A 12,682-nucleotide genomic window follows, 5' to 3' on the forward strand; every position below is an offset into this window, starting at 1 on the left:
ACAACTGTACAAAAAAGATCTTCATGACCCTGATAACCATGATGATGTAATCACTCACCTAGAGCCTGATATCCTGGAATGAGAAGTCAAGCGGGCCTTAGGAAGCATCACTACAAACAAAGCTAGTGGAGGTGATGGAATTCCAGTTGATCTATTTCAAATCCTGAAAGATGATGCTGTGAAAGTGCTGCACTCAATATGCCAGCAACTTTGGAAAACTCAGCAGTGGCCACAGTACTGGAAAAGGTCACTTTTCATTCCAATCCGTAAGAAAGGCAATGCCAAAAAATGTTCAAACTGCCATACAATTGCACTCATCTCACACGCTAGCAAAGTAATGCTCAAAATTCTATAAGTCAGGCTTCAACAATACGTGAACAGTGAACCTCCAGATGTTCAATCTGGATTTAGAAAATGCAGAGGAACCAGAGATCAAATAGCCAACATCCACTGGATCATGGAAAAAGCAAGAAAGTTCCAGAAAAACATCTATTTCTGCTTTATTGACTATGCCAAAGCCTTTGACTGTGTGGATCACAATAAACTGTGGAAAATTTTGAAAGAAATGGCAATACCAGACCACCTGACCTGCCTCTTAAGAAATTTGTATGCAGGTCAGGAAGCAACAGTTAGAACTGGACATGGAACAACACACTGGTTCCAAATAGGAAAAGGAGTTTGTCAAGGCTGTATATTGCCACCCTGTTGATTTAACTTATATGCAGAGTACATCATGAGAAACGCTGGGCTGGAAGAAGCACAAGCTGTAATGAAGATTGCTGGGAGAAATATCAATAACCTCAGATATGCAGATGATACCACCACCCTTCTAGCAGAAAGTGTAGAAGAATTAAAGAGCTTCTTGATGAAAGTGCAAGAGGAAAGTGAAAAAGTGGCTTAAAGCTCAACATTCAGAAAACTAAGATCATGGCATCCGGTCCCATCACTTCATGGCAAATATATGGGGAAACAGTGGAAACAGCATCAGACTTTATATTTTGGGGCTCCAAAGTCACTGCAGATGGTGATCGCAGCCATGAAATTAATAGATGCTTACTGCTTGGAAGGAAAGTTATGACCAACCTAGATAGCATATTCAAAAGCAGAGACGTTACTTTGCCAACAAAGGTCCATCTAGTCAAGGCTATGGTTTTTCCAGTGGTCATGTATGGATGTGAGAGTTGGACTGTGAAGAAAGCTGAGTGCCGAAGAATTGATGCTTTTGAACTGTGGTGCTGGAGAAGACTCTTGAGAGTCCCTTGGACTCCAAGGAGATCCAACCAGTCCATTCTAAAGGAGATCAGTCCTGGGTGTTCTTTGGAAGGAATGATGCTAAAGCTGAAACTCCAGTACTTTGGCCACCTCATGTGAAGAGCTGACTCGTTGGAAAAGACTCTGATGCTGGGAGGGATTGGGGGCAGAAAGAGAAGGGGACAACAGAGGATGAAATGACTGGATGGCATCACCGACTTGATGGATGTGAGTTTGAGTGGACTCTGGGATTTGGTGATTGGACAGAGAGGCCTGGCGTGCTGCGATTCATGGGGTCACAAAGAGTCGGACACGACTGAGCAAGTGAACTGACTGACTGACAGAGCAACTATTGATGAGAAAGACTAGGAGACTAGCAGAAAAACAAATCTACAACTAAAGAACTAAAGAAGGAAGCACAATAAGATGGGTAGGAAGTCAGAGACACTATACAGTCAATATCCATACCCCCAGGTTGGAGACCAATGAAGCAGAGGATAATACAATTTCAGAGGTTCTTCCCAAGGAGTAAGACATCTAAAGCCCACATTGGGCTAGCCAGCTTGGGGTCTGTTTGCACCAGACAGATGAACTCCCAGAATATCTGATTTTGAAGGCCTCTGAGCCTTGCTTTCAGGAGAGTCAGAGGGCTGTAAGAAACAAAGACTTTACTCTTAAAGCATACACGGTAAAACTCATATGCTCAAAGACCCAGGGCAGAAGCAGTAATTCAGAAAGAACGTGGGTCAAACACACTGATCTTGGAGAGGCTCCTAGAGTAAGTAATTAGGATGAAAGTTACAGTGTGGCAACCATAGCCAAGAATAATGTAATATCTTCACACAATGACAGATGAGAAATTTACATGGTGAACATTTTGTAACATATAGAAATATGGAATCACTATGTTGTACACCAGGAACTAAGGAAGTGTTGTAGGTCAATTATATTTCAAAAACAAATTAAATTCATAGAAAAGGAGATAGGATTTGTGGCTTGCCAAAGGCTGGTGGGAGGTGTAATTTCCAGTTAGAAGATAAATAAGTACTAGGGATATACGGCAGAACATGATAAATGTAATTAACACTGCTGTGTATTATATATGCAAGTTGTTGAGAGTAAATTCTAAGAGTTCTTCACCAGAAAATATTTTTTCTTTTCCTTTTATTTTGCATGATGGATGTATGCTAAACTTATTGTGGTAATCATTTCATGATGTATGGACATCAAATCATTATGCTATATGCTTTAAACTTATACAACACTTTATGTCAATTATGATCTCAATAAAACTTGAAGGCGGTGACTCTCATGGAGGCAGCGACTCTCATGGAGGCAGCAAGCACGAGATGTGTCTGTTGCCCTCATTAGGTTTAATTACCCAGTTGGATCATGATCATGTCTTAGTCTCTCAAAGTGTTCTAGTAATTGTCAGTGGTTTACATGAAGTGACCATGGGTGTATCAAACTGTACAAAACTGTATGAAAACTATCAAAGTTGTACATATTTCTAAAATGAAAAGGCTCTCATATTCTCCTCACTCTGAACTTTGCTGTTGGTGTGACAAGGCTTTTTAAGATGTTCCTGGCATTTTTTTTTTAATTTGTAAGGTTATGGGTTAACTTTATGGTCATTGGCAAGAAATCCCAAGTTCTCAACTGTACATATGTATAGTTTGTAAAAGAACAAAGCAACTGAGATACACTCTTAATGTTCCTTGTTTGGTGTGGAGGCTGCGGGGCAATGCCTTCCAGAGGGGCCGTAGCTCAGGGTGTGCACTGTGGAACTGGACCTGTGGACACTACAGTGGGCATCCAAGCTTGTCTTGTTTTTGTATATAGTGACACAGCATCCCGCTGCCACTATTAGCTGTGGAAAAGGAGAGGGTCAGCTGGAATGAGAATTGTTTTGGATAGTTTTTCACTGAAGTTCTTCCCTTGTGGCTCAGCTGGTAAAGAATCCATCTGCATTGCAGGAGACCTGGGTTTGATCCCTGGGTTGGGAAGATCCCCTGGAGAAGGGAAAGGCTATCCACTCCAGTATTCTGGCCTAGAGAATTCCATGGACTGTATAGTCCACGGGTTCGCAAAGAGTTGGACTCGACTGAGCGACTTTCACTTTCACTGAAGTGCAGTAGTTTTAAACTTTTTTTAAACAAACCATAGAACTCTGCATTGTCAACAAAGCCAAGAGCCACTGCACCAATGAAAGTTCAAGAACCTTCTGTACTAAACATGATCTGCAATGTCCTATTAATTTTGTTTGTATGTTTGGAGTACTTAAATGTTTTTGAAATCAAATAAATAGTATTACATTTTTTAAAAACGTCAAGGAAAAAAATAAATGCATGTTAATTTCTCATGCAAATAATCATTTCACTATGTAAAAAAGCACATAAATATATTTTCCGTTGGTGCTTATTTGTGTGTTAGTTGCTGCCTCGGTTATTCTGAGAAAGACTAAATTCTTAATGTCTAAGAAATGTTTGGTTTATAAGTGCCTAGGGAACAAGAGACTCTAATTGGCCTGTGAAATTGCTTTTACAGGTGTCTAAAATTGTGGATACTATTTATAAGCAATTGTGTGGAGATGATTCTCCCATTCTGAGGGAAGCTATGTTGCGGGTCATCACCTTGTTGACACGTACTTCACCGAAGAAGGTCATCTTTCAACTTATGGACTATCCAGTACCAGCAGATGAGTAAGGCCCCTCATGCAGGGTTTGTTCAGTCTTGAGAGTCAGATAGAGCGGGGCAGGTCAGATCTCGTTTCTTTTTTTCCTGAAAGATGTCTATTTTTACACCACATGAGATGATTGTAAGGCTTAACTAAGATCGTATACAGTATGTGTAGCTTCATAAAATACATGACACACAGTAGACAATCAAGAAATGATAGTTGTTATTATTTATTCGAGGCTTTAATTGTGTTCTGTTGTGCATCCCACATTGAAAAACCTCTCCTCAAAGTAATAATGGTTTTTTCCCCATATGTGATAGAATTCATAGTGGTTTTTGTTTTTTTTTTTCATTTATGAAGGACAGACCTAAGATATTTCCACCCACCAATAAGATAATAAAACAAAAAAATTCCCAGGTATACTTGGGAGTCCCCTGTCCCTTAACTGTTTATTTGAAATTCATGATCCAGGATCATAAGAAATATTTAAGAAGAAAGGATGCTAATGTGAGCCTACATGACTTTATGAATCTAACAGCCAAATTAGAAGAGCTTATTAAATCACATTACTCCATTTCTATAGTTCATACATTGGAAGGGAAGGTATTACTTTTCTATTACTAAAAGAGAGTAATAGGCAGGAAGTTACATTATGGAAAGAATGCAGGCCTTGGAAACAAATTGACCCTTATATCCTGTGTGACATCATGTAAGTTTCATAAACATCATGATCCTCAATTTCCTAATCTATGACATGAGGAAACTTTTTATCTATGAAGCTGTTACACGGATTAAATTAATGTCTATAAGAGGTCAATGACTTCAAAAAACACTAAACCAATTTTGTTGATTTTTTTCAACAAGCCAACCAAGTTTATTGGTTTTTTGTTGGTTGTTCTTGTTGTTGTTGACTTTTTTCAACTGAGAGATTGCAATTTTAAAGGAAGCTTAAATTCACAAAGTATTTTACTAAGTATTTGTGAAAGTATTTGTGAAAGATGATGCTGTGAAAGTGCTGCACTCAATATGCCAGCAACTTTGGAAAACTCAGCAGTGGCCACAGGACTGGAAAAGGTCAGTTTTCATTCCAATCCATAAGAAAGGCAATGCCAAAAAATGCTCAAACTACCACACAATTGCACTCATCTCACACGCTAGTAAAGTAATGCTCAACATTTTCCAAGCCAGGCTTCAGCAATATGTGAACCGTGAACTTCCTGATGTTCAAGCTGGTTTTAGAAAAGGAAGAGGAACCAGAGATCAAATTGCCAACATCTGCTGGATCATGGAAAAAGCAAGAGAGTTCCAGAAAAGCATCTATTTCTGCTTTATTGACTATGCCAAAGCCTTTGACTGTGTGGATCACAATAAACTGTGGAAAATTTTGAAAGAAATGGCAATACCAGACCACCTGACCTGCCTCTTGAGAAACCTGTATGCAGGTCAAGAAGCAATAAATAGGACTGGACATGAAAAAACCGACTGGTTCAAATTGAGAAAGGAGTACAACAAGGCTACATATGGTGACCCTGCTTATTTAACTTCTATGCAGAATACATCATGAGAAACGCTGGGCTGGAAGAAGCACGGGTTGGAATCAAGATTGCCGGGAGAAATATCAATAACCTCAGATATGCAGATGACACCACCCTTATGGCAGAAAGTGAAGAGGAACTCAAAAGCCTCTTGATGAGAGTGAAAGTGGAGAGTGAAAAAGTGGCTTAAAGCTCAACATTCAGAAAACGAAGATCATGGCATCCGGTCCCATCACTTCATGGGAAATAGATGGGGAAACGGTGGGAACAGTGTCAGACTTTATTTTTCTGGGCTCCAAAATCACTGCAGATGGTGACTGCAGCCATGAAATTAATAGACGCTTACTCCTTGGAAGGAAAGTTATGACCAACCTAGATAGCATATTCAAAAGCAGAAACATTACTGCCAACAAAGGTTCGTCTAGTCAAGGCTATGGTTTTTCCTGTGGTCATGTATGGATGTGAGAGTTGGACTTTGAAGAAGGCTGAGCACCAAAGAATTGATTATTTTGAACTGTGGTGTTGGAGAAGACACTTGAGAGTCCCTTGGACTGCAAGGAGATCCAACCAGTCCATTCTGAAGGAGATCAGCCCTGGGATTTCTTTGGAAGGAATGATGCTAAAGCTGAAACTCCAGTACTTTGGCCACCTCATGCGAAGGGTTGACTCATTGGAAAAGACTCTGATGCTGGGAGAGATTGGGGGCAAGAGGAGAAGGGGAGAACAGAGGATGAGATGGCTGGATGGCATCACTGACCCAATGGACGTGAGTCTGAGTGAACTCCGGGAGTTGTTGTTGGACAGGGAGGCCTGGTGTGCTGCGATTCATGGGGTCGCAAAGAGTCGGACATGACTGAGCGACTGATCTGATCTGATCTGATCTGATTTTACTACTTAGGAAATTCTTGAAAAGTAAAAATATTCATAAGACTCAGTGTTTTCTTGTTTAGGTAGGAACTGAGTATCCACTGTGTGTAAAGTATTCCCAGCCTTCAAGCATTTTGTTGAGGAGAGTGAATATACCCACATGAGTATAAGATAAAAGCTGCCAATGAGTCCATCATAAACAGTATGACTGAGAAGGTACAGAAAGGAAACATAATTAGAATTAGATGAACTTTATTAAACTGGTCACCAGCAGGTCTTGTGCAATAGTAGGTGAGGATGGACGTAAAAAAGAGTGGAATTTGTAGGTAAGCTTAAACGGAGAAACAGAAAGAAGATCTGGTCAGCCAGAGGATACGATCAAGAGGTAAAGGAAGAGGCCTTGAAAGATTTGATGTCCATGTGGTTCTAAGCATGGTTCTATGAATAAGCCTTGCAGACAAAAGCATTTGGTACTAGCGTTCTAGAGAGCTGAGTGTGTCCATGTTCTGAAGTGCCAGGGCCCCATAGTAAGAACCCAAATGCAGAGAGAATGAGCAACAGAGTTCAGAACTCAGCACGGCTTGACAAGCTATCAAGAATATACCAAGACAGAGGACTGTTTTTAAAATGAGCAACAATAAGAATAATCTTGAAGAGTAGCAGGTATGTAGGGAAAGGAACTTGGGAATTGGAAGCTGAGAAGCTGGGGTTCTAGTCACATCTGGTGAACTGATTAGATATGTGACATTTGGGGAAATGGCTTAGTTTTTAAATTTAACTTTCTAATTATTAAGTTATGTAGATTTTTATTTAATTACCTTTTTATCTAGCTTTTCACATTGATTTATTTACATATATGTTAATTTGTATATCGATACCAGTTTTAAAATATTCAATTATCCCTGGACAAACAAGGTCACAAGGTGGAAGGAAGAGTATGGGGTACAGAAGCTGATCAGTTCCTGATGTTGAGCTGGACAGATATTTAAATAATAGTAGGAAATGAACTTGCAGACTGAGAGACTGTATTTTCCATAAGACCTTATTAAAATTCTTCCTCTGTTTTCAAGGACAAGAATCTTAATGGGATCATTTGGGAATGGGAATATCAGTTTGTTTTGGACTTGTCTGAAGTTTCTTTGCTCTATAAACATGTAAAACCAAGATTGTTTTCCTGATTTGAGTCACACTGTCGAGCAGGAAATGAAAAGTGCATGATTCTCATGATCAGGGGTGGGGGGTTGTGTTTGCAGCATTTTGATACTGATGTGGTACGCAGCCGGTTCTGAGTCAAGTGTGGTCCCTCATGTACTGAAGACAATCTTGTTGATACTGAAAGGAAAGCCTAGAGAAATGGAGAAAATAATAACAGAAAGAAAACATTTCTCTCTCGACGCTACGAATATGATGCCTGTGGCGGTAAATAACACAATGATTAATTTCTGTTTGTTGTCATTGTTTTCTTAATCATGAAAATTCCCATCTGCCCACAGACTCAATCATACTTCCTTGACACAGTTTGGCTCTCATTCATTCATTCATTCACTCAATGCACACCCATGATCACAAAGCTTACAGTCTCGTAAGAGACACAGACAATGAACCAAAAAAATGTGTCATATGTCAGATGATACAAAGCTTAGAAGAGATATAAAGCAGGGTAGGAAAAAGAAGTGGCTGGGAGGGTTTCGGTAAATTGCTCAGGGTAGGTCTCTCTACTATAGTAATCTAATCAAAGACCTGAATGAGGTGAGGAAGTGATCCTTGCAGGTACCTGGGCATGAGAGTCCTAGTCAGAGAGAAGGGCAAAAGCCATGTAGTGATGGGAGTTTACCTGGTATGTTAGTGAAGCAAGGTCAAAACATCTGGAAAGAACTAACAAGGGTGAAAGTGTAGGAGATGGTATCGGAGAGGTAGGCACCAGTCAGGTCACATAGACTTGATAAGCACGTGAAGGCCTAATCTCATTCATGCCATCATTATATATCTCCCAAGCACCCACATTGGCACTCCTGAGAGTAAATTCAAGTCTTATAGAGATATAATAGGAAAAAATGGATAATGTTCTGTAAACATGAGGTGGTGAGATATGTTTCTCTGATATTGTAGGTATTGTAGTGGTCAGGGCACCAAACAATTTGTTAGTGACCTGGTACGCCCTGTCCCCCCTTAAATATTTCACTGTCCTGGATTGTTGAAGCAGTGGGAGGACCTGCGTTATTAACCACGTTGGCATGGAGTTGGGGGAGCTGTGTCCTCCTTGGGAATCAGCTTGCTTCCTGCCGGTTTGGCAGTCAGGCACTGTTGACAGTGCTTTGGGAGCCCATGGCCAGAAAATGCTTGGCACGGTTCCTGCCTCAGAATGGACTTAGTGACCATTATTGAATGAATGAGTATACATGCTCGCTTCAGGTTTCCTTCAAGGAAGTTGGGGGAAGGGTTGCAGAGTCCCTCCCTTTCCACGTCCCTCATCACTGCTGACTGGGTTTAAAGGGAGATGGTTACATTCTTGACACCAAACCTTTCCATTACAGGCATCCCAGGCCCTGTGCACATTACTGCCTCTTGGTCCTTACAAGAAAGCGGTGGCCCAGTTTTTCCCCCAGCTTTTGATGGCCCTCATGCTTCAACTCTTTTACAGCAGCAACCTGCGACTGATGACAGAAGACAGGCCTTTGTGAGATACTAGGGCTTGTTTCAGACTGAATAAGAAATGTGCTACTCCTTTGGGTTCCTTTGGAACTACATAATCCCATGTGCAGTATATTCATTTATTATAGTTTTCTCCCCTTAGAAGGGTAGGATGCCTTTGCAAAAGTAATTACCCTAAGTACCTCAAAGTAAGCTAGGACCTTCCCTGAATGTGTATGTAGTGTATAAAAATAAATCACTCCCACAGAACACAGTTTATTCCTGCCACAAAGGGAGGCCACCACACAGACAGAAAGAGTAGGGAGGAGCAGCAGGTCCAAAGCTGGATATGTACTAGCTCTGCCATTTACCCTGATAATAATCTCTCAGGGTAAATTAGGTGTCAGGTGAAATAATATGCCCAAATGTGTTTTGTGAAATGTAAAGTTGCTTTGTGGTTGGTGATGTGATGAGTGGGCTTATGATAGCATGCTGCCATTCTGTCCATGTAGGCATGCATGCTAAGTCACTTCAGTCATGTCTGACTCTTTGCAACCCCATGGACTATATAGTCCACCAGGAAATTCTCTCCATGGGATTCTCCAGGCGAGAATACTGGAGTGGGTTGCCATGCTCTCCTCCAGGGGATCTTCCCAACCCAGGGATTGAACCCGCATCTCTTACGTGTCCTGCATTGGCAGCTGGGTTCTTTACCACTAGTGCCACTTGGGAAGCCTGTCATTCTGTCCACATAAGGTAAATTCAGCTTTTCTCTTTTGCCCAAGAGATTACAGTTAGCTTTACTACTGTGCAGGGTAATCTGGACCCAACTGTCTGCTATTTGCCCTCATCTAAGCCAGGCAGGACTCTCAAACACAATCTGTCCCATTAAGATATTAAGTATGCTAATATAATCCACTCTCTTTCAAGCAGACATACACCAAATCATCTCAAGTAGGTAAGAATGTATTCTATTTATTTAAAGCATCCAAAGAAGACAATCAACAGGCACCTTTAGCATGTTTTCATATCATTTAGCATCTTTTGCTAATAAGCTTTTAATAAACTAATATGCTGCTCTATTATTAATCCTAGATTTTATATGCTACAATTTCAGTTTAACTCCACATCCCACACCCTGTTAATCAGGAGAGATGAAGACCATTTAGTGCTGTTTTCCTCTGAAGCATCCCCTTTCCCAAAATCAGCATCCTGCCCATCGTAGAAAAGCCAGGTCATTTGTATTTAGTTATGTAATGGCTACTGGCAGGTGATGACTCTCTTTTTTGGGCCCTTAGCTATGCCCTGGATGCCCTGAGAGTTCTGCTGAATTGTTCTGGACTTCAAGAGGTGGATACTGCTCTAAAGAGAAAGAACTGCTGGAACCAGTTTTCCCAAGTGCTGTTTCACCATCACGGAGTCTACCTTGTGGCCAAGTAAGAGCAGGGGCTTTGAGAAATGTTCTGTCTCTTTCCTTCCTGTTTCATCTTTCTTCAACTGTGGGAACACAGTCAGTATCCACTCCAAACTTCCAAATCTCTCTTAATAATCTGAATTGCCATTCAACTTCTACTTTTTCACTTATTTTTGAGGGGGGGTTTACTTTTCCTTGCCTTTCTCTCTTACCTAATGATATAGATACCAAATTATCCTTCCTCTACCCAACAAGTTTCTCTTTCAGATAAGGAGAGCTGGAGGGGAATCTGCTTCTTCCTTCCTCTGTTGTTAGCTGATTTCTGCTTTATAGACATCAGATGGTTATAAATGTGCTCCCACTTAGAAGAGGTCTGATATAAACCTGTGCCCAATGAGACAGATAAATTTGGGAAAGTATAATAGAAAAGGGATTTTACTTGTACCACAGTTCTTTTTCTAGTTAATCCACCAGTGAATAGCAAGCTTCTGATTACAGGAATCAGATTTTCTGATCAAGAATCACGATACATGGCCTTGACAACTTAGTAGACCATTTGAAGTTGTGACTGACTCAGAAAGTACAGTGCATATGGTTCCTGGACTCTTGGAGCTTTTAAACCAACATTTTATTTGCACATAGATTTCAAGAACATATTTTATATAAAAACAAAAGGTGGTACCTTTCCATCCTACAGATAGAATCATTCTATCATCAGTACCTTAGTACATTTGAATCTTCTTACTCAAAGCATGGTCCACATACAAATAGCATCACCTGGGAGTGAAATATGCAGAATCTCAAGGCCCTCTCCAAACCTACTAATCAGAAGCTGCATTTTAGCAAGATCCCTGATTGATCTGTATGCGCATTCAAATTTGAGCATCAGAAAAAGACCCTGATGCTGGGAAAGACTGAGATCAGGAGAAGAAGGGGGTGACAGAGGATGAGATGGTTGGATGGTATCACCAACTCAATGGACATGAGTTTGAGCAAACTCCAGGAAACAGTGGGGGACAAAGGAGCCCATGTGCTACAGTCCACGGGGTCGCCAAAAGTCAGATGCAAAATAGCAACTGAACAACAACACTTTAGTGCTTCTCTTCCTGGAATCTTCAAATCGAAGCTCTGTTACATGATCCTTCCCAGTCCTGCTAATCTGATCCAGGCCAGCATGTTGGAATAACTGTGAGCCTGGTCACTGGCCCAAGTGTCTTATCGAGAACGGCTCAGTGAATCAGGGCTCACCACCTCTTCTCCTTAATAACCTAGGATATCTCCCAAGATAGTTTCTTAATTATATCATTCAAAGGAATGATTTGGTCTAAAACTACCAATGTAATCTGTGTGGTCACCTTTGATTGTCAAGATATTTATTTTGTATTATTTATTTTTTCTACTTTTGGTCAGGCATGGATGGGAGCTTGCAGTAACATAGGGCAGTCTATACTGTGACACAGGATAGGAGAAACAGGAAAGAGGACTGATGTTAAGGACAGAGATATTATCAGTGATCCAGGTATATATAACTCCCCAGAGTCTGCACAGAATTCATAATGGGGCTGCAGTTTACCTTGGATTAAGGGATATTTGAGAATATTCTTTTTATCTGCATGATACAAAATATAAGGCTAATGGTTCTCCCTTTTCTACCATTAGCATTTGCTGATGCAGAAAGTGTTTTTATCTTCTTTGCTAATTCAGTGCCTTATTCTTCTTTACAGAACTCTCAGTGAATACAACTTTCCACAGTTTCCAGAGACCTTGCATTATCTCTACAAACTCGCTGTAGAAGGTCCTAGAAGGTCAGAAGACAGTGTCATCACAATAATATTCTTCACTGAAGTGAGTTTCACTAGGAGACTGTGAATAACTGGGTTCTCATTTCCTTTCCTCATCCAAACTTAAATCAACATTCCAGTGTTTTATCTCCCTCTCCATATACTGATTCTTACCAAAAGTTAAGACAATAACAGATATCTGAAGCTGAGGGGGTAAGGTGAAGATAGATTTGGACTATGAGAGGGTTGTCCCTTTAGACTGTTCCAGAAATTGAACTTTGAAGGGGTTTGAATTGTGCAAACTAATTATTTTTGTAGAACTAATTCATATATCTCTGCATGCTTGTTAAAGTATGTGGATAATTGAGTTTACTAAAGGTGCTAGGTAACATTTGGATCTAAATGAGATTTCAGACTGCATGGAGGAAAAAAAAAAGAATGGACTAAATAACTGGGTAACATGAAGCTATAGAACTCTATCACTTTGTACGTGAACATTACATCAAATATTGGAATGCCGTAA

The 12,682-nt window shown here is 40.4% G+C and overlaps 1 protein-coding gene across 1 annotated transcript in view; it reads left to right on the plus strand.

Annotated features, from left to right (window-relative positions):
• MROH9 (maestro heat-like repeat family member 9) overlaps positions 1 to 12,682 on the plus strand; it is a 100,223-nt gene that overhangs the window by 55,159 nt on the left and 32,382 nt on the right. Inside the window, exons 11-15 of the mRNA XM_010836725.1 lie at positions 3,799 to 3,953; positions 7,587 to 7,752; positions 8,868 to 9,010; positions 10,263 to 10,400; positions 12,103 to 12,223. Coding sequence (XP_010835027.1) covers positions 3,799 to 3,953; positions 7,587 to 7,752; positions 8,868 to 9,010; positions 10,263 to 10,400; positions 12,103 to 12,223 — 723 coding nt within the window. The remainder of the gene's footprint in view (positions 1 to 3,798; positions 3,954 to 7,586; positions 7,753 to 8,867; positions 9,011 to 10,262; positions 10,401 to 12,102; positions 12,224 to 12,682) is intronic.

This window comes from Bison bison, unplaced genomic scaffold, assembly GCF_000754665.1.
Source record: "Bison bison bison isolate TAMUID 2011002044 unplaced genomic scaffold, Bison_UMD1.0 scf7180017864064, whole genome shotgun sequence".
Classification (NCBI taxonomy): domain Eukaryota; kingdom Metazoa; phylum Chordata; class Mammalia; order Artiodactyla; family Bovidae; genus Bison; species Bison bison.